The sequence below is a fragment of the Dicentrarchus labrax genome, unplaced genomic scaffold (genome assembly GCF_905237075.1).
Source record: "Dicentrarchus labrax unplaced genomic scaffold, dlabrax2021, whole genome shotgun sequence".
NCBI classification, from domain to species: Eukaryota; Metazoa; Chordata; class Actinopteri; family Moronidae; genus Dicentrarchus; species Dicentrarchus labrax.
The window spans coordinates 7,148,653-7,175,628 of NW_026136715.1; the positions used below are offsets into that span (position 1 = coordinate 7,148,653).

Here is a 26,976-nt window from a genome sequence, read left to right on the forward strand (position 1 = left end):
CAGGGGGGTCGTGAGGCCTTCTTGATTCTACTTTAAACATATACACAGTTGGCCTATACCAACATCTCTGGGAGGTAAACTTTGGAGAGCTCAACACAAGTTTTATTCCTCATCAAACAACCAAAGAGCTAATAAAACAACGTGAAGAAAACACTGAATATGTCATTAGAAGCCTATAAAGTTATGTATGATTGTTAAAAATCATATTAAAAAATACATAGAAATATCAGGAAACTCGTCTCTGATCAAAACAAACAGGAACATTTAAATATATATAAATAATAAACATAAAATATGCCACTCAGGGTTGTCAATGAGTATAATAATGAGAATAAGTACAGTTTGTTGATAATATTTAATATGTGGGATTTTGAATGCGGGACTTATTTTTAGATTGTACTGGTATTTTTCACTTAAAGGATGGATCTTCTGCATACTAAATAAAGGGACTGTATGTCACAACCCCTCCTGTATGAGTGGAGTTACCTGTGCAGGAGTATAAACGATAATAACCTCCAGCTGTGACCAAACACCAGAGAAATCTCCTTCCTAAAGCTCCCAGTGTTGTCTTTGCAATTAAAACCACATTTACAGTGTTTTATCACCGCAGATTGATGAGCGGCGGTGACTCCATCTCTCTCACCTACCCTGGCCCTCCTCCCTGCCTCCTTTCCCCTCCCTCTCTCTCACTCTCTCTCTCTCTCTCTCTCTCTCTCTCTCTCTCTCTCTCTCTCTCTCCCACACACGCATGCATACAGACCGACAGGCTACGCGACCCCCCCTCCTCCTCCTCCCCCTCCCCTTCCATCATTTTCCCATCTCTTACTCACTCTCTTCCCTACAACAAACATGGCCGCGAAATCTGATGGTGCACCCGTCTCTCTACGAAACGAAATCCCACCCGAGTGTCCCTCCAGGTCGGACCCGCGGCCTCCCCAGCGCCGCCCCGCCGAGCAGCGCTACTCCGTCCCGGACTGCTGCTGGACGCTGTGCGCCCTTTTGGTCTTCTTCTCGGACGGGGCCTCAGACCTGTGGCTGGCCGCGGACTACTACCTAAGGAGGGACTACTGGTGCTTTGCGCTGACTCTGGTCTTTGTGATAGTCCCGTCCGTGGTCGTGCAAGTGTTGAGTTTCCGATGGTTCGCCTACGATTTCTCGGAGACCGTCGAGAGCGGCACGGCTGCGGCCGCCGTGGTGGCGGCGTCGGGAGCGGAGGAGAGCGACTTCAGCACCAAGGACAGCGGCGAGCGGGGCGCTGGCCGCACCGCCGCGGCCGGGGTGCTGCCAGGGCCGGGCACCGGGGGAGGAGCCCGGGGCTGCTGCAGAGTCTTCATGGGGCTCTTCCAGGCCATCATTCACATCTTTCAGCTGGCACAGGTCTGGAGGTAAGTCTGAACACTCATAACGTGAACTGAGAGAGGAGGGGAGGAAGGTTGGGTGGTGGTGGTGTGTGTGTGTGTGTGTGTGTGTGTGTGTGTGTGTGGGGGGGGTGACTACACTACACATTCAGCCTCTGCCTTTGTGTGTGTGTGTGTGTGTGTGTGTGTGTGTGTGTGTGTGTGTGTGTGTGTGTGTGTGTTCACTCCCTGTCGCTTATGAAACCTAATCATTCAGGGAGAGACTGTGCCCAAAATGTCATGATGTCTTTTTTTTGGTATTGTTTGACGTTTCTCCCCCCCCAGCTTGGAAAGGCAGAATCAGACTCCACCCTCTCTCTCTCTCTCTCTCTCTCTCTCTCTCTCCCCCCCACCACCCCTCCAACCACCCCCACCCCTGACGCGCTTTTAGGTCAATCATCTCCCGGGAAAATCATCAACCCATCCACACCAATCGCCTTATATAAAAAAATAAAAATCCCTTTGTCTTGTGGGGTTTTGGGGCGAGAAGCAGCCTGACTGCTGAAGAAAATAGTCATAAATGTCATGAGAGTTGCTTCCTATTTGCAGCTATACGTGCACCCGCCTCCCTTCCCACTTGTCTAGTGTATTTTCAGTTCTTATCTTGAGGCTGCTTCTCTTTATTTTTGTAAAATCCATATTCTCAAAAAACCTCCCAGCAGGCTTCAGATTCTAAGTCTCTTCCTTCTCAGCTGAGCACAAACATGTTTAATTAACAGGGATGTGCTCTGAGACTTTAAAAAAAACAAACCAGTGTACACTCTTGGCATTACTCTCACTTGGATGGTAGTAGGTCTGTAGGTCAGCTACTCAGTCAGCGGTGGTGAGGCAGTGCTCAAGCCTCCGGTGCTCTGTTTTGACAGGCTTGAACTGCTGCCAGTCAGAGGGGGAGGCATTCAGCTGAACTGTGGTGGGAGGGAGGGTTAGACGAAACGTGATGATATTCAAAAGACAAGCTGTATTTGTATAGACACGCTGGAAATGTAGAAATATATATAGATAGAGAGAAATGATGACAAATCAGCTGTTTGATTCATCTGGAAGCCTGTGTCTGTCTCTGTGGTCTCTCTCTTCCGGCCTCTTTAGACAGCCTGTTGGGTAATATATATTGATTCCTTATTTCCTCCTGGAGACTTTTCAGGCTTCTTTGTGTGAGTGTGTCCAGGAGCACATTAAAACGTCGTGGCGGCACAGAATTACCGGTAATGCCATTAAAAGCTGTGGTGTGGTGCTCCGTTCATCGCTGCTGCTCTCAGACCAGAGTGTCTGCACATTAAGAGGATTAGCACTGTGTGTGTTTGTGTGTGTGTGTGTGTGTGTGTGTGTGTGTGTGTGTGTGTGTGTATGTTTCACCCTCGGCTGTTAACTCGGAAATGATCCGTCACTGATACACAGTCAGTCAGGTGAACCCGGGGATCAATTTGGGGCCGGCTACCAGAATTAAATGTCAGCGCACAAGAGATGGGATATGGGGTTGTGTTACAGACACAGTGCACACAATGATACTGTGTGTGTGTGTGGCTGAGTCTTTGACCCTCATTACTGCACGTATGCTCTATTTTCTCTCTGTGTTACATCCCAAGGCACACTTTGTGTAGCAGAAAGCAGAACATAAAAAAAGGGTTACACAAACTCTCCTGTGGTTCACTGGGCTTGTTGACATAGGGCTCTTCTGACCCTTCTCCCCGAGGCCATTACTGAGACATTTATAGCTCCAGTCCTCTGAGGCAGCCACCAGTATTTCTTTTAAACCGTTAGGTGCTCTGAGATGATAAAAGGTAATCATTTGCACATTGCATATTTGCAGATAGGTGTCACGTGTCAACACATTAGTGCGGGAATATGTTTGCACAGTTCACGTGTCAACAAAATGATGTGTGTTGGTTTTACAAGGTCATTATGGAACAAGTTCAAATGGAGGTTGAGGCGGAGGGGGGTGGGGACTACATGTCAGTAAAGCTCAGGAGTTCAACAAGGGATTTATAGCGAGCTCTTTTTTCTTCTTCCTCCCTAACCTTCAATGTGAAGATTGGATTGAGAGCATTTATTTGGATGTCTTTTCGCTCATAGTTTGCGTTTCCTGCAGCCCTTGTGACTGATTTTATTGCGAAAGAGATTGCAGACAAGCTCTACATTCATCCCCTCCGATGCCTGTACTAAAATTAAAAACCACAGAGCTGCTTAGTTCAGTTTCAGTCTAATCTAAATCCTGGAGGAGCAAGCAACCAGCTTTTTGGCAAGAACTACTGACAGCTCCCAGAGTTTGGAATAATGAGTTATGACTTCTGAGAGTCTGTGTTTGATGTCCAAAAGTTTTTGAAGCACAGTATTAAGCCCTCAAATTCTGTTCAATCTCCACTAAACTTAATGCACCGATGAATCTGTCTGAATTGTGTCTTGCCTCTGATGCACAGGTACGTCCACGCCCTGTATTTGGGCGTGCAGAGCCGCTGGCACAGAGATCCAGAGCGCCGTCACTACTACTGGCGCATGATGTTTGAGAGCGCGGATATCAGCATGCTGCGTCTGCTGGAGTCCTTCCTGAAGAGCGCCCCCCAGCTGGTGCTGCAGCTCAGCATCATGATCCAGGCCAGTCAGGTGTTGCCCCTTCAGGGTGAGTGTGCCCAAAGAAATGACCAGTCACCAAATCACTCAATCACACGTCTGCGGCCCACACTGTGCATGATGAGTCACTTGGGTTCGCATCAATCAGTCCCCCGCAGAGCAGGGAACTGTTTATTCTTGCTGTGATAAACGGTGAAACAGCAACCCTAGAGCCATTTCCATCCCTGTCTAACTTCTGTTGCTCAATCTCTCTTCTCCTCTCTCTCCTCCTCTCGCTCCTCCTCTCGCTCCTCCTCTCTCTCCTCAGGGCTTTCAGCTTCTGCCTCGCTGATATCCCTCGCCTGGATGATCGCCTCCTATCAGAAGGTTCTGAGGGACTCCCGAGATGATAAGCTACCCATGACCTACAAGGCCGTCATAGTTCAGATCCTGTGGCACCTGTTCACCATCGGGGCCCGCACTCTGGCCTTCGCCCTCTTCGCCTCCGTGTTCCAGCTCTACTTTGGCATCTTCATCGTGGCCCACTGGTGCATCATGACGTTTTGGATAATTCAAGGCGAAACGGACTTCTGCATGTCCAAATGGGAGGAGATCATCTACAACATGATGGTGGGTATTGTGTATGTTTTCTGCTGGTTCAGCGTGAGAGAGGGGCGCACTCGCTGCAGGATGCTCATCTACAGCCTGACGGTGTTCGTGGAGAATGTGGCGCTCACCACTGCCTGGTACCTGTACCGCAGCCCTCGTACCTCAGACTTCTACGCCGTCATTATGGTGTGCGTGGTGGCCAGCAGCTACGCCCTGGGCACCTTCTTCATGTTTGTGTATTACTGTCTGCTGCACCCCGACGGCCCAGTCTCTGGGTGGGGCTATATTGTGGAGAAGGAGGTGCCCGTGGAGTTGCTGGCCTCCCCAGCTTCCAGCCTCCCCCCTGACGTGGTGAGCAGCCCCCCCAGGACCCTCCAGAGAACTAAAGGCTCCGACAGAGAGCAGGGGCCTGGGATAGACGGAGACGTGTTTCAGGTACGACCACCTCGGGGAGCTCAGGCCCCGGTGACCCACCTCACACCCAGGACAGAGGGGCCTGTCATCCGAATAGACCTGCCCAGGAAGAAGTACCCGGCATGGGACGCTCACTTCATCGACCGCCGGCTGCGTAAAACCATCCTGGTGCTTGAAAGCGCTGCCCCGGTCACGCCAAGGATTCAGTACCGCTGTCTGGGCACACCCAAAGAAGTGATGGAGTACGAGACCACCGTGTGATGTGCTGAAGGTGCTGTGACTCAGCTCACCACTGTGTGGACATCCGGCCTTAAATAAAATGGCAGGTGGATGACTCTCACAGAGCAGTCTGTTTCCGCTCCACGCCTACTTGAATGCTCTCAGTACTGTCAGGCAGCGGAGACAAACAGGAGAAGAAAAGGGGGCCACAAAGGGAGTGTGGTATTTTTTACTAAAGGCAAAGTGCTGTGATGTGGTCTAATGATGATGGTGCATATATTCGGTTTCTGTATCATTTCTCAGGTCAGGATGTGGTACAGGAAGCAAGTCGACATTAGCAGCGACGCTCGCTGTCCAGTGAGCTTAGAGAGAAGCACAGGTAGAAGTGGAGCTGTACGATTATCAATAAGAGGCAGAAAGTCCTCCTCAGCGAAGGTGCTTCAGCACATCCTCTCAAGGCGGTCGACAACAGAGACGAGCCTTCAACATGCATGATTATTTATGGCAGCTAGAACTCAGAGAAAGAGATGGTAAACTCTCACCCATAATTTAAAACACAATCTACAATAAATACAATATAGGCACTGATAATCATGGTCATGATTTTCCCATAGCTTTTCACTCATGTTGAAGGAGTCTCTGAGAATGCTGCTGCAAATCTGAAGGGCGGTTCAAAAGCAACATTTGAGTTGAATGTAAAAAACAGTTTGAAAATGTGATTATTTGTGACGAGGCTTTGAGCATTTTCATGCTGTTGGTGGGATTTACAACATTCCTGTGGTACTATATTTCTTTTTTTTTTTTTTAAGGTAAGCTAGAACAAAAAAAGAGATTTGTGTGTGTTTACAAGCAATCCGTTGTTTTTGGGGACACGCCATCATTATTATAACAGGATGCACCTTCATTCAGAATGTGTACGTACCGAACAAATAACTACGTTATAATTTACATTTACATTTACAGGAGGAATTCTACTGGTAGGACAGCTGTATTTTCATACTGCATCCAACTTACACAACGGAGGAAGCAGGGCAGACATTCATTTCCATGTAAATTAAACTGTAGTATGAAGGGGACGTTACAGAGGGACAGCACTGTCTGTAATTGTACTGTATCCATATTTTATTGTCTCAAAATGTAAAAAGGAAAAAAAAGAAAAAATTGCTCCAGACTCCTAAGAGAATAGCTTTGATATTATTGATGGTACAGGCATGTGGTACTTTTGGTAACACTTTATTTTACAGGTCTGTTTGACTTTTGATATAAATTTTAGGGAAAATAGAGAAAATTTCATGTATTTCCTTGACAGTATTTAAACACACTAATTTTATTCTTCTTATATGTTGAATTTCAAACTCGCCTCTTTGCATATACACTGACTAAAGGAGGTTACACTAGCTTAGCTTTTAATTGGAACTGATTACTTGGTAGTTTGCCAATTAAACAGTCTGTTTCCTAGTTATAATTAATGCTAAATTATATAAGTTATCTCCAGGTAGCTTCCTTTGAATAATATTAAGAATTATCGGACTTGTAAATTAAAGCGTTACTGTACTTTCTTTTATCAGGGTTGTTTTTCTATTGAATAGTCACAAGAGGGAACATTTCTGAACCTGTGTGTGTGTGTGTGTGTGTGTGTGTGTGTGTGTGTGTGTGTGTGTGTGTGTGTGAGCTCACATACCAGCATGTGTATGGGTGTGTGTGTATGTGGGGGAAAGGGGAGGAGGAAGGAGTCTTGCCATGTGCATTTAAGTTAATTTGAAATTGTGTCACTGAGATATGACAGTTTTGTTGTAAACACTGTCCAGTCAGCTCATTTTTCCCAGATGACACTGAAATGAACAAATGGCCCACAGAGCACCTTTACCACCTCCACCCCTCGTTACAGTAACAAAGCCAGAGGGGGCTTCTACTATGGTGCTAAATCCATCACCTAAAAACCACATGGTGTACCATAAAATGGGCGTGTTATGGCAGGAGTTGGGCGAGGCTGTACCTCAAACACAAAGCTAGAATCAAAAAGCCTTAAACTGGTCATGCCAGACTGTTGCTGTTCAGAGCAAGAAAAAAAAAAGAACAAGAAGGTGAAGACAATTTCATTTTGTTGTTGTTGCTAAAATAAAGAGCAATGTGTTTACCTGACTTATGCTGTTTGTGCCTTTCTGTACAGGAGAGATAGATAGATAGATAGATAGACAGACAGACAGACAGACAGACAGACAGAGTTAGATAGATAGATAAACAGACAGACAGACAGACAGACAGAGTTAGATAGATAGATAAACAGACAGACAGACAGATAGATAGACAGACAGACAGAGTTAGATAGATAGATAAACAGACAGACAGACAGACAGACAGACAGACAGAGTTAGATAGATAGATAAACAGACAGACAGACAGACAGACAGACAGACAGACAGACAGATAGATAGATAGATAGATAGACAGACAGACAGACAGACAGACAGAGTTAGATAGATAGATAAACAGACAGACAGACAGATAGATAGACAGACAGACAGAGTTAGATAGATAGATAAACAGACAGACAGACAGACAGACAGACAGAGTTAGATAGATAGATAAACAGACAGACAGACAGACAGACAGACAGACAGACAGACAGACAGATAGATAGATAGATAGATAGATAGACAGACAGACAGACAGACAGACAGACAGACAGACAGAGTTAGATAGATAGATAAACAGACAGACAGACAGATAGATAGACAGACAGACAGAGTTAGATAGATAGATAAACAGACAGACAGACAGACAGACAGACAGACAGAGTTAGATAGATAGATAAACAGACAGACAGACAGACAGACAGACAGACAGACAGAGTTAGATAGATAGATAAACAGACAGACAGACAGACAGACAGACAGACAGATAGATAGACAGACAGACAGACAGACAGACAGACAGACAGACAGACAGACAGACAGACAGATAGATAGATAGATAGATAGATAGATAGATAGATAGATAGATAGATAGATAGATCCTTCTGAGGAGTGTTCTGATTGGATTGAGACTAAATCCAATCTCTGTGTTACAGTGGATCAGTGGATTAGCGGCACTGAACTTGTCACAACCAACTGCTGTATATCCAACCGAGGTCGTGACCTCTCAACAGATGAACCTATTAAAAACACACTCTTTGGCTCGCTGTTATCGTTGTAATTATTCCGAGCTGTGAAGGAAGGGACGCTCAGGATTTCCGTCTATTGGTCGCTTCCTCTGTGGGGATGGAAAAACTTTCACGCTTCAGTTTCTGTCTTGGAGGAGAAAAAAAAAGACTCGAGCTTCATGTTTGCAAGTCAGTGGGGTGTAAAACCAAAATCTAAATCGGTCCCATTAACTCCTACTGCTGCAGAGAAATGAGAGAACAAGCAACCGAGTTTCACAGTCCACTAACAAATGCTAAATAGATAGCTGGTGCCAACATTTTGGATACCACAGACCTGTGTGACTCTTTTCTTAAAGGTCCAGTGTGCAACATTTAGGACGATCTACAGGCAGAAATAGAATATAACGTTTTCATTAGTGTGTAATCACCTGAATATACAGATACAGACGCAGCCGGTCACCTTCCATGGAGTCCGCCTTGTTTCTACAGGAGCCCAGAACAGACTAACATTGGCTGTTCCTGGCCACCGTAGTTTCTTCCACACACTTTACAGCTCGTTATCATTCCCAGGTCGTCAGACACAGACTTTATTTACTGACTTACATTGCTTATGAACACAAACAACAAACACTTGATGGTTTATTGTAAACTGAGAAATTAGCATTTATGAATAGATATTAACAAAACTTATAACTACATTATTACCAAAAAGAAAGTATAAACACCGACCAAAGGGATTGTTCACAACCTGACAACCCAAAACTATAGCGGCTGGGAAACGAGCTAAAAATGCAAAAGGCCCCATCTACAGTCAGTGGCAGACTCCATGGAAGGGGACCCGCTGCATTCCTATATCCAGGTGATTATACACTAATGAAAACATACCTATGAATATTATATCCAGTTTCTTCCAATAGTTTGTCCTAAATGTTACACACTGGACCTTTAACTGATCAATACAGCGTAAATCAATAACACTATTAGTTACTGCTAATTCCCTCATAACCTATATTCAGCTTTTAGACCCTTTTTTTGAATTTGGAAGAATTTAGAGATAAAATCAGCTTTTTTTTAATTGAATTTGTGAATTTGGTGAATATTTCCTTTGTCTCCAGTGCCCCTCCCACTATTATACTCCACCCAATCAGCTACGAGCAACGAGAATATTTTTTGCATAATATGTCTCTCATCCAATCACCTGCGAGCATTTCCACGGTTTAGTTCGCTTAATTACCCTACAGCCAATCAGCGTGTAGAAGGGCGGGGCTAACGCACTAGTACCAGTCACTCGTTGCTTCTGCGTCCAACGGCCACATTTCAAACTAGAATGGCGACCGCTGTCTGCGGTCTGCAGTCCAACGGCAGCAACAGTAAACCGGCGAAGATTCACCGAGAACACCGGCGGAAAGCGAAGGATTCAAAAAGGAGACAAGCGGCTCTGTTGTTCCTCAATAATATCTCACTCGACGGTCGGCCCCAGTGTCAGCTTAGCGATGGAAATACCGACCAAAAACCCGCCGAAGAGCAGCGACTCAGGGACCGAGAAGGCGCCGCGGTCGTGCCCCTACCGGCGGACTGCCAAGGACCGGTCGCCGAGGTGACAGAGCCCGCGGCGGGGGGCAGCGGCTCGTCCTCCAGTGTTCCAGGGGTGGTCAGTCCCACCCGACTTTCTTTGGTAATGTCTCCAGGACTTGCCGGGGCAAGTGCCGTGGGTGCCAACGAGGTATTTTTGGAGGGTGTCAGTGCGGCCGAGACGCTAACCCCGGACACCCCCATGTCCCCGGTGCCCACCGGACACCAGCCCTGCTCCCGTGTCAGGTCAACGCCCGCCGCACTGAGCCCGGTCCCGGCCGGTAATTCTGTGGATTCACGACCGAGGTGAGCATGTTAGTGGTCGGTGTCTCAACCGTGGGCCTTTAAACCACAGGCTGCTGACTTCCGCATAAAATGAAACCAGCAGGTATCACAAGAATTCACCTTCATTCTCATGTTAATAATGTTCCAGTATTTTCTGTGGTTTCACCTTTTTAACCTTTAAAATATGGATATTAATAACTGGTAATGGATGTGTAGATTTAAAAAAATCTATATTATTCATCACAATATTATCTGATAGTATTAATAATATACACTGTTGCTTGTTGGCCAATATTATTATTATTATTGGATATAAATCACAGTGCCTGCTTTAAAATGAGACATAACTCTTGTATCAGTTGTCCGATTTGTGAATAAATACCATATAAATCTTGTCCCTTCTGTATAAGTAGGGTTGGATTTGACCCTCTACTTTGCTTTTTACTACCAAACCTCTGATGTAAAGAGATTTAAAGAGAGAAAGAGTCCAGATTACAGAGCGAGCCAGGTCATGAGAAGGCTCTTTGTTTGGCTGATGTTATACTGGCATTTTCTTTTTTTTTTTTTTTTTTTATCTCTTCCCAGGTTGAGGAATGTCTCTGGATCTCCTGGACCCAAGGTGCCAAAGAAAGTCCACTTCATAAAGAGTATGAGGCAGTATGATACCAGGGGATGTAGGTCAGTCTCCAAAAACACATTTACATACACAAATACATTTACATAATACATGCAACAGATTAACTTATGAATAATTCCTGTCAGAGGAACGTAAAACAAACAAACAACAAAGGCTGTTTTATTTTGGACTCTGAAGGAGGCCTTTAACTCACAAGCACTGTTATACTTCTCCCGCTACTATTGTAATAAGCAGCTTAACTCTGGCAGAGAGAGACTTAGTTTGGACTGCAGAGAAATAACAGCAGCACAGCTGCTGCGTGGTGAGTGCTACAGTGAATTTAATCACCCTTGGAGGCTTTGCAAAAGCCAAAAGAGGTGCAGTGTGGAAATATAAAACCCTATTGCACCAACAGTAAGTTAACCCTAAAGAAAGACACGACTGACGATTCACTGCTGACTGTCTGTTCAGCTGGTTGGTTAGCAAACAAGAGTGTGGTGATCTATTTGTTTGGGTTTATTTCCTACTCTGTCTACAGGAAGACGCCGTCATGTAGTGTTTCTCTTCCCACTAATCAAACTATGTGTTTTTGTTTTTGACTCCCTTTTTTTTTTTTTTACATTTCACTTTACCGACATTTCATATCCACATACATGATGATGTGTCATGTGTTTTCTGCTGCTATATGTGTGTGTGTGTGAGTTAGTGATGTAGCAATCCCAGACTGCCCCACAGTCCTCAGTGCATGTTACTTACTGAGCTGCAGCAGAAATATCTAGGTTATATAACTAACAGTAATTAACAGAGGTAGATTTCTGTCGCGGTATTGTCCCCCTGTAAGAGATTTGATGTCTTTCCCAGAGACTGCTGACTGTATGTTATTGATTGGTGTTTTGTAAATAGCTGAACCCTGTGTGTGTGTGTGTGTGTGTGTGTGTGTGTGTGTGTGTGTGTGTGTGTGTGTGTGTGTGTGTGTGTGTGTGTGTGTGTGTGTGTGTGTGTGTGTGTGTGTGTGTGTGTGTGTGTGTGTGTGTGTGTGTGTGTGTGTGTGTGTGTGTGTGTGTGTGTGTGTGTGTGCGTGTGTGTGCTTGTGTGGCTGTGTGCGCTGTGCGCGCGTGTGTGCGCGTGTGTGCGTGTGTGTGTGTGTGTGTTCCTAGTTTGCCAAAAGCCCTGTTGTGTTCAGTGATGGTGGTGCCGTTAACCAGACTGTGAGTGGTTTGTCCACACTGTCCTCAGAACAATAGGTCCTTAATTATTTATTGCGTTATGTCCTCTGGTTTGTGCCTCTCGTGTGTTAAGAGTCACAGCGATAACCAATCGATCTTTCTAGAAAACAACACACGACTTCACAAACTTTTACAACCAGTACCGCTGTTCCTCCAAGACTACAGAAACTTACTTTTAACAACTATTTAATAGTCAATAGTATTTTCCAGTTTCTCCAATGTGAATAATTGCCTCTTTCCAGTGTTATATTATAGTAAACTGAATATCTTTAACAACATAAGAGATTTTAAAACATCACTTTGAGCTCCGTTTTAATATTTTCTGATGTTTTACCGACCAAACTACTAATTGTAGGACTATAAAGATACATTATGAGACCGTTATAGGTTCAGTGCGTAACACCTGTTGGCATTAGAATATAATATTTGGAGGTAAATAGGGATTGTTATTTTTTCGTTACCTTAGAACGAGGTGGGTCACCTTCAGTGGAGGCTGCCATGTTGAACCGCCATGTTTTACTACAGTAGCCCAGAACAGACAAAAAGAAAAACTGGCTCTAGATAGTTAGCTCAAGTTTTTCGTGCATTTTGCAGCCACCTTAGTTTCTACGCTGGTGAGTTGCAACTACATGCTGGGCTTTTTTTTTAAATCTGCGATTCAAGTATGTGAAGATTAAAATCTCTGAGAGGAAAAAAATAAATTGTGATATCAATTGTGGGATCAAAACGCAAAGAGTTTCACTGCACAAGAGCGGAAGTATGCATTGTTTTGCGCAGTATTTACCACAGACATAAAAAAGGGGGGGGTTCTGTAGTTTGATAAAGAAAATATGGTTATTTTCTCAATTATTCAATTAATTGCTTGGTGTTGTTTTGTCAGCAGTCCAGAACTTGAAGACATTCAGTTCATTATTATAGAGAAAACCAGACAAAATTGACATTTTGGAGGCAGAACAGAGGCTGTAGCCAGTCAGTTTTTGGTATTTCCACTTAAATACTTCTATCAAAATAGTTGCCAGTTAATTTTCTGTTGACCGCCTAATCATTTAAACTCTGCTTATCTCTGTGACTCGAATGTTACGGCGATGCACCAGAGGCTCTCAGGTTTCACCCTCCTGCTTTGAGCTTGAGATTGTTGTTGATAGCTGTTTGGCTCCAGTAGCGATGTAGATCAACAGAGAAGTGGCCCTGTGACTGATTTCGCTGTCACTGAAGCTCCAGCACTGATGAATATCGTGTGTACAGTAGCTGTTGAGTAGCAGTAACTGTAGTTGTTGCTTGTAGACTGACACACCATCTGTTCTGTCTGCCTGTACTTGCTGTGTCCCGCAGGATCGTGCTGATTTGTGCCAAGCGGTCGCTATATGCTGCTTTCTCAGTGCTGCCCTATGGAGAGAGTGCTCACCTCAGGTACAAAGAAAGCACCAACCCCCCCAAGCAGAGAGCACCCACCCCTCGCTTTTATGTTTTCATCCTGTCTGATCCATATCATCATCATCATCATCATCATTCTCAGCAAAGGGCAGCGTATTTGTGTGTGTGTGTGCCTCGTGTGGTGAAAATGACATAAATGCGACTCTTTCTGAACAGTGATCCTAAGCTGGAGGCTCAGAGACAAAGGCTGTCTTCTGTGGTGGCTGTTGACCTGCTTCCTTGCCTGGAGGGCGTGGAGCTGGGATCCTACGGAAAGGTAAATGTCACTCTTTCATACGGCGCTACGACAAGAAACAGAAATACACTCCCGTTACTCAGATAAAGCCGCTTGATTTGTCCTCCACAGACGGTGTCCTACGCTCAGTTCCTTTACCCGACCAATGCCTTGGTGAGACAGAAGAGCGGCGGCGTGCCAGAGAACTGCACAGCTCAGACCCCTCAGTCACGTTTCCGTGGCAACGGGCAGAGGAACTTCACCCCTGCTCGTCTGAACAACAGTGTGCCGCAGGAACCATGTATGACGCCAAAAAAACAACAGACAACTCGTTCACTTCTCCACTGTTCAACCAAACCCAGATTTTATTACACGCTCTGTTATATTTTTTTCTTTTTGTGTGTTTCAGGTGTAGAGGAGGTGACGGAGTACGATCCTAACCTGCTCAGCGACCCTCAGTGGCCCTGTGGGAAACACAAGAGGGTTCTGATATTTGCATCATATGTGGTGAGAGTTTGTTCCACTACGCTGATTTATTAAACATGTAAAGGAGAACACTGTTGTACTTTGGTTTAGGGGTTTATAGTCACTTGTTTTCTACTGGTGAGTGCCAGTTTCTCTGCCATGTAAATGGGTAACCACGTTTCTAATCAGCTGTATACAAGTATGTGTGTAAGGAGAGAAAATTACATGGAGCATGTTCGACTAAAACCGAAACTATACTGAATCTGCAGGTCTTGAAAAAAATCCTTTAATTCAGTTTCCTTAAAGCCAGGGTGGGGACTGTTGCATACAATTGAACATCCGATACATTCAAGCTCTTGCTAAACCAGTTCACACAATACTATCTATTACTATCACAGCCAGGTGAATTTTTCTGTATTTCACAGTATGAACAGGTATTAAGTTGTGTTCTTACTGTGGCCTTAAAGTCTTAAAGGTCCAGTGTAACATTTAGGAGGATCTATTGGCAGAAATGGAATATATATTCATATTTATAGGTGTGTTTTCACATACACGTGCTTTTTGTTACTTTAGAATGAGCCGTTTATATCTATAGAGGGAGCGGGTCCTATTCCATTAAGGCTGTTTCTACATTAGCCCAGAACAGACAAACCAAACAGAAACCCAGAGCTAACACAAAGTAGCCTCCAGAAGTCTGTTTCCACTGCTCAACATTTAACTGTTCAGACACTTTGGTGCTGTGAGGGAAATCTCTGCTCTCTACGTCTTTCCTCTCACTGCACATTAACACCAAAAAAGAAGAAAGAAGCCAGGATGGATGCAGTGTTTTCTGTTTTACTACAGTTAAAATAAGAAATCCACGCTGGTTTCTTTAGTGCACATACGGACTGTCTTTATTTGTTTCAGAAATAAGGGCCAGTTTAGTTTGACTTGTAAATTGTTGTGATATAGCTTGTAAAATGAAGCAGTTTCCATCTTCAGAATAAAATACATCCATTCTGTCCCACTCACATGATTTTATTGCTGCTGAGTAGATCATGTCACATGACTGAAACCTCTAGCATGAGAAACGAGCCTTACAAAGACAGTTTATAAGCAAAGCTGTAAAGCTTTATTGTAGCTATGATTCATGCTGGCACGAAGCCACTTCTGCTCTGACGTTCTGGTTTGTTCTTCATCTCTGCAGACGACTGTTATTGAGTATGTGAAACCATCAGACCTGAAGAAAGACATGAATGAGACTTTCAAGGAGAAGTTTCCTCACATCAAGCTGACTCTGAGCAAGATAAGAAGGTAGATATATTAATTACATTGCCCCTTGGATATTCAAATTCTCCTCCGAGAGCCTCTTGAAGGTCGTTGTGCTCTTTGTGGTTTTTAAATCTTCCTCACAGTGCACACATTCGCACTCTCTCTCAGAAAACTGATCAGTAACTGTGCTTCCTCCTCTCCACTAGCCTGAAGAGGGATATGCGGGCCGTGAGCGAGGAGTTCGGTCTGCAGCCGGTCACCACAGCGATGGCTTTTGTTTACTTTGAGAAGCTCGTGCTGCAAGGTCGCCTCAACAAGCAGAACAGGAAGCTGGTGGCAGCAGCGTGCGTGCTGCTGGCTGCAAAGATCAGCAGTGATCTGAGGAAGCCAGAAGTCAAACAGCTCATTGATGTGAGTTTCCACAGAAACATAAAACAACCCTCTTCCAGCTAATAAGAGAGTGGAAAAACCTGTAACACACGTAGTGACTACCGCAGTGTTATTTACCAAACATTATTCTGCCACACCCCATATTATTGTGATAAGAAACAGGAAACATGGTCTTCTAATACAATGCAGGTAAAGGCTCCATTGATAAAAGCTCAGTTATTTAAAGTGGTTAATGTTGAAGAATCTCCATCATACTGGACTCTGACTGCAGCTCCTAAACTGAACATTTAATCACACAATTTAACAATGTTCCCATTAAACATTGATTATATATTGTATGTACACTGTAGGGAACTGTTTTTTTATTATTTATTATTTAAGTTATTTATTATTTATAATCATTTAAGTCCCGTATCTACAGCCAGTGTTTGTTTTGCATGTTCTGGGCTACTGTACAAACATGGTGGTTTAACTACGGCAGCCTCCATACCGCCGTGTTTCTATGGTAGCCCAAACTCGACAAACCAAACACTGGCTGTAGGTCGGCTCTTTCATGAGTTGTGAGGCCACCGTAGTTTCTCCTACACACTTCAGAGCCCGTTTACATTCCCAGGTCGTGTTCAGTTAGTTGTAATCTCACCGATGGATGCCATGAAATCCCACACACTGGTCCTTTAAGGCAATTTTAAACACGTACGAATGGCCGACTCTGCCACTAACAATTTAAACTATTATATAGAGCGATAATAACAATGTAAAAAATGGATTTTAATGAAAAATATTTCATTAAAATCTTATGTATTATATCTTTTACATGAGTTAGTTTACCTTCATTTAGCGGCAGAGGACTCGTCTACAGTTAGAAAAGTGTAAATTAATCTATAATTCTTCCGTTTGATCCCCCCTCCTAGAGAAAATTACAATTTAAAATTGTCCGTTTACCACAAAAACTATTCTAACGTTTATTTGACAAAACATTTCTAAAAGAAGTATGAGTAATAAACAATAGACAAGAAACAGAGTGAAACCCACATTTTTAGACTCTAACCACATCACGTGTTCCTTAAAACCCTCCCCTCTTGTTTTTCTCCCCCTGTGGACGAGCAGAAGCTGGAGGAGCGTTTTCGTATAAACAGACGAGAGTTGATTCCTCTGGAGTTCCCGGTGCTGGTTGCCTTGGAGATGGGACTTTACCTCCCCGAGAGCAAGGTCATGCCGCACTACCGCCGGCTGGTGCAGCAGGGTTAAGACTGGATGCGGTGATGTCTGACACTCCGGCGTTTTCATTAATAACATCAGCGTGTGTGCGTGCGTGTGCGTGTGCGTGTGCGGTGTGTGTGTGTGTGTGTGTGTGTGTGTGCGTGTGCCAGTAAATAAGCTGTGGTGTTTGAAACAGATGATTCTGGTACTATTTATTTCCTGTCAGTCGTGACTCGAGTCACCAACTGTATATGATGAATAACTAGTTTACACTCGTTGGCATGTATGTGTCTCCCTGAATGTCTTTTTAAGCGTTTGTACGTGTGACGTTCTGATGTCGATCCAGTGATGAGCTCTACGTTAGAGATGTTCAATGAGCACGTTAATTGTGCTTTTATTTTGGTGTCTCGTGACCCTTTTTTCGGTATGTCCTGTTTATTTTTCACCTCCTATTTAAATGAAATGTAACACTGTGATGTTTTGTTTGTGGAAAAAACTCTTCTCCTGCACCTTTTTCTCATTACTATACACCGTCTGTATAGTATTTATTATAAAATATAAAGAACCATGCTGTTGATTTTTTTGTAAATGCCTTTTTAAATCCACTGTGACATTGCAGCATTTTTAGCCATTAACCTGAAACATGATACTGTAGATTGTGGGTGATTCTTTTAGTTGTAGTCTGTTATTACAGGAGGAAGTGGCCTTTTAATTTATGTTAATTCAATATTTATACGTCACATATTGTTCTTGAATAGAAAGAAAATATAAATTCACACTCTTGTGGCAGCTCTGTGTTCAGACTGATATACAGTATAACCACTGTGGTGTCACATTTAAGTAAATTGTTGTTTCATGTCGTTACCCAGGGATATGTTGTTTTTTTTTTTTGGTAAAATGCACTGGAATTTATTCCTCAATAGTCTGGCTAGTTGTTGTCGTACTTTTCAGTTCTCAGGAATTTTACTTTCTCATATCTTTTGAATGGCTCAGAAACTCTAACCCAAAGAGAAGTTTAAAAGTTGTTACTGTAGCTCTATCACTAAAATCACCTTTGCTCCATTATAGGTCAATGGAAGGTGAACTGATTGTAGTGCTTCAACAGAACAAGATATCCAACCATTGTGACTCTTTTTAAGTATGTGAACAGATGTTATGTTGAGTTGCTTCTACGAGTGCTAGACGGTATTAATCTGACTGCAGCACTCATTGTGTAGTAACTCTTCTGATTTGGAGGCCATTACGTGTACAAGTATGGAAGAAGAAGAAAAAAAAAAGTGCCTAAAAATGCAGTGGCGGTGAAACGGTTAACCATCTAATCATGTGTGATATTTAGCGTTTGACATTTTGTACGTCTTGCTGCTGTAGAGAATCTTTTTAAAATGTTGAGGTTGTTCTTGTCTGGGGAAGATAATGGACATGATGGTGATTCAGTCTGTGTCTGCAGTGGTGAAAAATGTATTACAATAAACGTCCAAACAATGTGTGTAACCGCAGAAAATGTTCTACTTGTATGGTCGGTGTCAAATGCGTGAATATTCATTGTTTTCATACTGTAAAATGAATGTTTTTGAAATATATTTTCAGACACTGAAAAGTCTTTGTGAGTGTTTTCTTTTCAAAGTCCAATCAATAATTTATAGTGTGTGTGTGTGTGTGTGTGTGTGAAGCTGTTTTTGTCTCCTCGGGGCGGAACAGGTACTAAAAGTTTACAACCAAGCGAAGGGATTGTTCATAAAACAGTTGTGTTTCTCATCACTTTACTGTTCCCTTGTGTTTGGACAACAGACTCGTAGCTGAAGTGAAGGTAGAATACATGTTCATTCAGATAAATCAGTAGATATTAATTCAACACCCTGCTGGAGGATGAACTCAGCATTATCAGCAAAGGGAGGGTCTTAGTGACAGTTTCTACTATAATTAACCATAATCTTTAACCTTACTGTGTAATAGTTACAAAACAGAGGAAGCAGCTAAATAAATACATTAAATAATAACGTTAAAGAGTTCTTAGTCCAAACTCATGTCTTCGTCGTCGTCCTTCTTGTCTTTGGAGTCTCCGTCCTGGTCTGACTTGGTCTCAGTTTCCATGGCTTTGGCAAAAGCTTCCACATCTGCAGTGGTGAAAAGGTCAGGAAATTAGTTTCATTATCAATTATTCAGTAAATTAGTTTCTTAATTTAAATGATTCATTAATTATTTAAGATATCAGCCCTGTATATAGAGGGATTATCGCACCCAAGCTTGTTTTTTTAAAAACATAAAATGTCAAAAACAAATGCAGCCAGAACTTAAAATTTCTCAGAATGAATATTCAAATATTAAAAAAACAAGAAATATTTTTGACACGTTTACAACATAATAGACAAATTAGAGGACAACGATCAGACAGATTTAAAAATATTAAGTTATTTTTAAACCAGAGAGGCTGAGAAAAAATTTATGTAACTGCAATCCAGCTAATTTGGTTTCATATCAATAAATGTATGAAGCAACTGTGAATGAACATTTCTTAACTGATAATCTATTAAGTCTAAAAAGTCATAGTGACTTGATCATTTATTATTAAATGGTGAGCAACAAGAATTAATAATTCATCCTTCATTAAATCATGAGCCACGCATTAGTTAAGCATTATTTAAGTATATAAATTGTACCCGTATTACAAAAGTGTTACCCAGTGTTCTCGGTGAATTATAACACAAACATTTGATTGAGCAGTGAAACAAACAGTTACAGTGTCTCCGCTCGATGTGGGCAAAACACTGACCTCCTTTGTTAGCCGCATCCACAGCCTCTGCAGGCAAGCCAAACTGGTTCATTAGAGGACCCAACTGCCCGGACGCCAGAGCGCTGCTGAACATGCTCATAGCCTGCAGAGAGACAGTAAATACCAAAGACCACAAGTAGATAAATACCAACAGAAAGGGAGCCCCTCATAATGACCAGACTCCTGCTAAAAGGAGAATACAGTATCTCATTTCACACACTGCGTCTGTGCCCGAGGACAGGAAAGTGTTGAATGTCAAACACAGTCATAAGCTGGAAATATGAGCCAAAGAGTGGTCTGTGTATTTATCACATATGTACAGGCTGAAACTGCCAGAGGTGGGACCCAGCCGTTGTTGTGGAAGTCGTAAGGAAGTCTTTGCACTCAAGTCCAGAGTTTTGAGTCCTAAACAAGTCATAATGCGCTCTTCACCAAATGTAATGTCATTTTAACAACAGGCATTTTAACCGGCGCTGTCAGATTGGTTCTAACAATCTGGGAAAGGAAGTGTCGACTTGCCGGGAATTAATAACAATAGTTGATTCAGGAAATAAAGGGAAGTTAGTTGATTCGGGGCACACTTTTTAAATAACATACGTTTTAATCTTTGGACTTGGGAGGGGGGGGGCGAGTTAAAAGGCTCAAGTCCAGGTGAAGTCCCAAGTCATTGGTGTTGCAAACGAGTCGAGTTGCAAATATTTTTTAAAGTCATAAAAGTTGTGTCTCAAGTCTGACTCGAGTCCACAACTTTGAAAACTGCTTACCAATAAGACAATCTGATGCAATTGTTAGATTATTGTTTGACCTTAAATTTCCAACATCTACATACGTCTGTAACTCAGAAATAATAACTAAAACAATACCAGGCTGGTATTAAACGGCACAATATAAACTTTCCCAGAACTAAAGGAAGAAATCACCAGTTTGTCCCATTGTAGACGACATTGAGTTACGACCTAACTGGAAACCACGGAGGGCGTCTGACAGCGAACACTCTACCTGCTGAAACTGAGGCGAGCTGAGCGTGTTGTGGAGCTCCTCTGTGCTCTGAGGCAGAGACTCTCCAGAGGGAAGATACGGCATCAACCTCTGCTGCACCTCTGGGTTGGCCAGGATCGGGGCCATGATCTCAGGTGTCAGGACGCTGGCGAGGTCCACTGCAGGTAACAGACACCACCGCTGACTGGTTAGGCTAAAAACATCTCCTCCACATTGTTTAACCTACTGTTGTAAATCACAACTATTTCATTATAATCAGAATCTAAATATTTCTGTTCTTTCTTTCAGCCTTTAGACGATGAGCAGGAGTTTAAATGTTGTGTTTTTATGTATTTTTCTGTGTTAGCTGACCTGTCTAACCTACAGTCGGAGTGACTAAGCAGTTCAGTGTCATTGGTACATTCAATTTCAGTGGGAAATCTTAGTTCTCAAGTCACAGATCTTTAAATAAATAACTAGTTTTAGGAAATGTGAGAGAAAGACACACTCAGGTTGCAACTCATTATTATCATAAAGAAATGTTTATCAATTAATCTATTTGTCTATAAACTGTGAAAATAAACTTTTATAATTCCCAGAGCCCTTTTCAACAGTCCAAAGCTCAAACATATTCAGTTTAACATCATATATGACAAAGAAAACATTTGAGAAGCTGAAACTACAGAATATTTTGACATTACTGCTTGAAAAATTAAGATTCACTTCACGTCATCAAAATGTCTATCCACACACCGATCGATTAATTCTCTTTTTGTTACACCTCTAAGACACACACAAACACTAGCAGCACCCCCGACAACCACCTTTTAACAACACAGCACCCACCAGGATCTCCATAGCAACCAAAGCTTTTTCACAAAAAAACAGCTGCCGGAGAGTAAATCAAAACCGTAAAGTTGAGGCTATAAAACAAAAGCAATGAGCTGAAACTTGTTACAGAGATAATTCTCACTACCCCTTTTATTAGTTGTGTGATAAGCTGTTAATTAAAAATTCTCTTTATAGGCGCTTTAACTCCTCTAATAGCATCTATAACACCTCAGCTAATTTAATTTCTATTCCTACACCTTCAGCATCCTCTAGTATGTTTTCAATGTGAATCAGCAGATGAAGTGAGGGTGATAAATAGTGTCTGAAGCAGGAAGGAGAGTTGTGCCTAATGTACTGTGGCGACAGACGGTGGTATTTGTAGGGCGTTCCTGCTTCTGCAACGAATGTAATTTATTAAGTTAAAATTACACAGTATTACAGAGACTGTTGCGTTCACAAGACTAATTATTTGCTGCATAATGAGTTGAAATTACACTAATTAGGCCTTATTATGTATTTTCCCCTCTGGTGGTTAGTTTGCTTTTTTGTCTTCTCTGACTTTTAAGGAGCGTAGTTTTCAGTCGGCCTGGAGCTACGTTCTCTACGGTCGGTCCCTCACCTCCCTGGCCGCTGGCCGGCACGTTCATGGTAGCCAGGATGCTCTGCAGGTCTCTCAGCTGGATGGGCTGCGTGGGGTTGGCTGCCCCCGCTGCCAGAGAGGACACAGCCGGGGTGGACGGGGTGGTGGCCGTCGGGGAGGCCGCTGAGGTGGCGGAGGGAGTGATGGGAGTGGTGGGCACCTGGGAGGAGCCGAGCCGACTGGCAGTGGAGGTAGAGGTGGGGGTGACGGCTGTGGACGGACTGAGAGAAGACAGAAATTAAAACTACCAAAACTACTTCTGCGTCAGTTATTTCGAGGTGAACTTTAAGTGTTGAAGTCGTTTTTTTAAGCAGAAATGTAAAAATATACTCTGATATATGCTGAGAATCTCCTGCTTCTGTTTGTTTTATATGAGAGTAACTTTAACATTGCGCCCTATCTACAGCCAGTGTTTGGTTTGTCCCTTCTGGGCTACTGTAGAAACATGGCAGTTCAACAAGGCTGACTCCATCGAAGGCGACTTGTAGCGTCTGTTGATAAAAATGTCTCATTCTAAGGTAACAAAAACACAATGATTCCTATGTTCAGGTGATTATACACTAATGAAAACACACCTAAGAATGTTTTATTCCATTTCTGCCAATAATTTCTCCTAAATGTTACAAACTGGACCTTTAACTGATCAATAAAGCGTAAATCAATAAAGCTATTAGTTATACACGAATGAAAACATCCATGAATAGATTCTCCTTAATGTTACACGCTGGACCTTCAATTCATCAATTAATCAAGAAAATAATGAAATAATTGTTAGTTGCAGCTCCAGATGTGACTGCATGTAACTGGTGTGCTAAGAGACAGTGATTTCCAAAGTCAATAATAAACCTTCAAGCTCAGGATTTATGTAAATGTGTATATAAAAGGGTAAATCTATTGATTACTGACACTCTCCCATGTTTCTTAGCAACGCCACATCTCCTTTGTTTGGTAATTTACCAGCAGTCATGAAATAATCACGACAACAAACAACCAACCAGGCCAAAAATACAAAGTGCAAAACAACAGGACACAAGTGTTTAAGAAGGTAAATGTTTCTCGGGTTAAGACACCTTGTGGAGGAGTTACTGGCTGCAGGAACGCTGCTGCTGCTGCTGCCCAGGAGGTTGGCCAAACCTGGACCGGCCAGTGCCCCGAGACCACCTGATATTCAGAAGAAACATCCATTATTCTCCTGAGACAGACAATAAACTGTATTTACCAAGATGCTCTTTTGATTAGCCAGTTCTCTCGGGGTCAGCTCTGCAGCCCTTAAGGATTTATTTAAAGAAGGAACGTACCGATCCCGCCCAGTCCAGTTGGTCCAATGAGCTGCATGAGCTGGTTGTGGCTCATGTTACCCAGAAGGCTCTGCAGACCTCCTTCCCCTGTACATGAGACAAGAACAGGTGACTTCCGGTTCTTAGACATTAAACAATCTGGGTTTGTGAGCGGCTGTTACCTCCCAGAGCTGACAGATCGTGTCCTCCACTGCCGCCGCTACCAAGAGCGCCAGGCATGGGCGGGTTGTTGAGATACTCGTTCACTTTACGGCAGTTCTCCTCATCCTTGTCGGTCTTTGGCTCCTGAGATCAGAAAAAAACAGAACAACGAGAGGTTTTTATCCCTTTTAACACTCATTGGGGATTAGTTTATCTGTGTACACATGAATCTGTTTATTAAGTTGTTGTTTAGTAGATTTAGAGAATATTCCCACGTTGATTTAAATTAAAAAATAAACTGGAAAGATGCAGTTAGAGTTGGTTAGATTATCGACTGTCAATGCTTATTCTGTATTTATTTTACTGTCCAGAAATTCCTTCCTCCCAAAGCTTTTAAAACCTTTTAAAATTGTATTACTTTAGAAACAAACACATTCCTCACACAGCAGTGTAGTGAATGTGTTGGGAACTATTTTCGGATTTAAATGTATGTTTGAATAAAGACTGAATGTGTTTTTGAATTGCAGTCTCTTTTATCGTTCAGTGTTTTAATCAAGTGACTACAGGCGTGTGTGGAGCAGACGGTCCAGCTGCGTACCTGCATCCAGAAGAAGAGTCTCTTGGAGCCGGCTTTGAACTTCAGCACATAAACCCGTCCAGTGGTGCACTGGTTCACCCGCTTGAACTCGCAGTCGTCGGGGAAGATGATCAGATCCTACGTCAAGACATCAAAAAGGGTTAATAATAAAAAAAGTTAAACACAAGGCCAGCATTACATTACAAGCAGACGGGGTCACCTACATCATCCACGTTCCCAGTCGTCCGATCCTTCCAGCAGAAGTGGATGAGGGAGTCGTCGGTCTGCTGGATGTAGACCTGACCTTTGCGCTTGTCAGGGGTCACCGTGCTGCCCTTCATGGTCATCTTGCCGGCCCGAAACTCCACCAGGTACTTGCTGGAGGAGCCGCGGGACCCAGACACCATGCTGGGGAACAAAGCTCCGGAGGCCATGATGAGCAGGACAGATTGCTGCAAGGGGGGGGAGGACAGACAGACAGACAGAGGGAGGAAGGCCCTCAGTCACAGTTACAGACAGACAGACAGGAGGAAGGCCCTCAGTCACAGTTACAGACAGACAGACAGACAGGAGGAAGGCCCTCAGTCACAGTTACAGACAGACAGACAGACAGACAGGAGGAAGGCCCTCAGTCACAGTTACAGACAGACAGACAGACAGCAGCAGACAGACAGGAGGGCTCAACAGACAGACAGACAGACAGACAGGAGGAAGGCCCTCAGTCACAGTTACAGGGGGGGTTACAGACAGACAGACAGACAGGAGGAAGGCCCTCAGTCACAGTTACAAAAAGAAACAGACAGGAGGAAGGCCCTCAGTCACAGTTACAGACAGCAGGACAGGGGTGTCACAGTTACAGACAGACAGACAGACAGACAGACAGGAGGAAGGCCCTCAGTCACAGTTACAGACAGACAGACAGACAGGAGGAAGGCCCTCAGTTACAGTTACAGACAGACAGACAGGAGGAAGGCCCTCAGTCACAGTTACAGACAGACAGACAGACAGGAGGAAGGCCCTCAGTCACAGTTACAGACAGACAGACAGACAGACAGACAGGAGGAAGTTAAGGAACGGCCTCAGTCACAGTTACAGACAGACAGACAGGAGGAAGGCCCTCAGTCACAGTTACAGACAGACAGACAGACAGACAGACAGGAGGAAGGCCCTCAGTCACAGTTACAGACAGACAGACAGACAGGAGGAAGGCCCTCAGTCACAGTTACAGACAGACAGACAGATCTATATATGGGCTGTGATTGAAACACTGGTTGTGGGAGCAGCTCTGGTCTTACTGCTGGTGATCTGCTGTGTCACATGAACATGTTATCCAGCAGTAAATTCATTTATACACATTTTAAAAGGCAGCTCTTGTGTGCACATTCATTCTGTGCATGTTTCTAGACTCACAGCCTATTTTAATGAATGGTTATTATTTTATTAATACCATTTCAAGCATAATAAGACTGACACAAATACAACATATTTACCAGAGGATATGATAAAGAAGCAGATTATAGATATAACGGGACTGGAAGATAACTCATCCCAGTGTTCCCATTATAAAGCAGCTACTGGAGCAGTAGCCACAGATGACTCTGCATCCTGTAGCAGGCAGTGTGTTTGCAGCTCAGTGGGATCCCGACTGAGCCACAGTTTCACATTTAACGCACGCAGACTGAAAACACAACCCGGTTTCTACGCTAACAATTCAAAAACATATTCAAGAATCTGATGTTTATACTTACATTCACTCACTGAAATATTGTTCGGCCGGAGAACGGTCCAACGCACTGAAGATGATTGTGATTGGCTGGCTGCCGCCGGTGCTTCGCTGTGATTGGTCGAACCGTGTGTCAATCGAGAGGGCTTTAAATCCACTGCGCATGTTCGGTAGAGATAGCACAGCCTGTTTAGTTATAATGAACCTGCATCTTCTGTTTTCTTTATATAGATATAGATCAGATATATTTGGCACTATTTATTATAATTATTAATATTTTCTAATAAGGCATCATTTAGTTTAGTTGTGACGTATTGCTTTATTAATGGTTAATAAATAAACTGTGTTGTAGATCAGTTAAAACCCATAAATAATAACATCCTCTGGGAAAATGTCTGCAGAGGTAGATTAGTTATTAGATTTATTTTTATTCAAGCATATTACCAAAATAAATATAAATGAAAACCCATTAATATTTGGTTTTTTAAATTTATTTTCTGTTATTCTATGAATTTAATCTTTTTCTCTGTGTGTGTGTGTGCATTAAGTGAATACATAATCACCCACATCATGTATATAATGTAATATATCACATTGCCCACTCACTATTTATTCCTTTGCACTATTTGTTTACAATTTACAGAAACATTTAACTTGTATATATACTCTGTATTTTGGTTGTCATTTTTATATACATGTATATATGCATCTATTTTGTTCGCCTACTTGTGTGCACATAATATGTTTTTTTTAATCTATTTTTGTTCATCTTTGTATTGCTGTATGTCTACTTCTATTTTATTACAATTTAAAAATTGCTCCAGGAACTGCAGGCAACATAAAACCGGAGTCAAATTGCTTTTATGATCTTGGTTTAATGTGTTTGATAAACACAAAGTACAAGTGAGGGGGATGAGAATATGATTAGTTTTGCAGGTATTGGGTCACAGAAATATTTAAGCATAAAAACAACTGAAATAAGGAGACTTAAAAGTAGCTTTTTGACACAGGAGTCCTTATTCAACATAGGACTGCAAGAT

At 42.9% G+C, this 26,976-nt stretch overlaps 3 protein-coding genes and 1 long non-coding RNA gene across 6 annotated transcripts in view; 2 read left to right on the forward strand and 2 right to left on the reverse strand.

Annotated features, from left to right (window-relative positions):
* LOC127377357 (uncharacterized) overlaps window positions 1-6,910 on the reverse strand; it is a 180,823-nt gene extending 173,913 nt beyond the window's left edge. Inside the window, exon 1 of the long non-coding RNA XR_007887672.1 lies at window positions 6,797-6,910. This is a non-coding gene — a long non-coding RNA (uncharacterized LOC127377357). The remainder of the gene's footprint in view (window positions 1-6,796) is intronic.
* On the forward strand, window positions 790-7,325 carry xkr7a (XK related 7a). Its single transcript, XM_051425133.1, has 3 exons — window positions 790-1,385; window positions 3,812-4,011; window positions 4,270-7,325. The coding sequence occupies exons 1-3, from the start codon at window positions 850-852 to the stop codon at window positions 5,223-5,225; spliced, it is 1,692 nt and encodes a 563-aa protein (XP_051281093.1). The 5' UTR covers window positions 790-849; the 3' UTR covers window positions 5,226-7,325.
* Window positions 7,326-9,613: 2,288 nt separating this feature from the next.
* On the forward strand, window positions 9,614-18,575 carry LOC127377342 (CDK5 and ABL1 enzyme substrate 2). 3 transcript variants are annotated; one of them, XM_051425135.1, is made up of 9 exons: window positions 9,617-10,203; window positions 10,768-10,860; window positions 13,357-13,434; window positions 13,615-13,714; window positions 13,805-13,973; window positions 14,082-14,179; window positions 15,324-15,430; window positions 15,595-15,799; window positions 16,886-18,575. In XM_051425135.1, the coding sequence occupies exons 1-9, from the start codon at window positions 9,653-9,655 to the stop codon at window positions 17,024-17,026; spliced, it is 1,542 nt and encodes a 513-aa protein (XP_051281095.1). In that variant the 5' UTR covers window positions 9,617-9,652; the 3' UTR covers window positions 17,027-18,575. The 3 variants fall into 3 exon arrangements, with proteins under 3 accessions (XP_051281094.1, XP_051281096.1, XP_051281095.1); XM_051425134.1 differs by having other exon boundaries at window positions 9,614-10,203; window positions 13,805-14,179; XM_051425136.1 differs by lacking the exon at window positions 13,357-13,434 and having other exon boundaries at window positions 9,616-10,203.
* A 146-nt stretch (window positions 18,576-18,721) lies between these two features.
* Window positions 18,722-26,047, reverse strand: LOC127377347 (proteasomal ubiquitin receptor ADRM1-like). The gene is made up of 10 exons (XM_051425143.1): window positions 25,962-26,047; window positions 24,438-24,665; window positions 24,235-24,351; window positions 23,657-23,780; window positions 23,496-23,582; window positions 23,268-23,358; window positions 22,177-22,418; window positions 20,748-20,905; window positions 19,749-19,851; window positions 18,722-19,092 (listed from the first exon to the last, which is right to left on the reverse strand). Exons 2-10 carry the CDS (start codon window positions 24,645-24,647, stop codon window positions 18,989-18,991), a joined length of 1,236 nt encoding a protein of 411 aa, XP_051281103.1. The 5' UTR covers window positions 24,648-24,665; window positions 25,962-26,047; the 3' UTR covers window positions 18,722-18,988.
* Window positions 26,048-26,976: the final 929 nt, after the last annotated feature.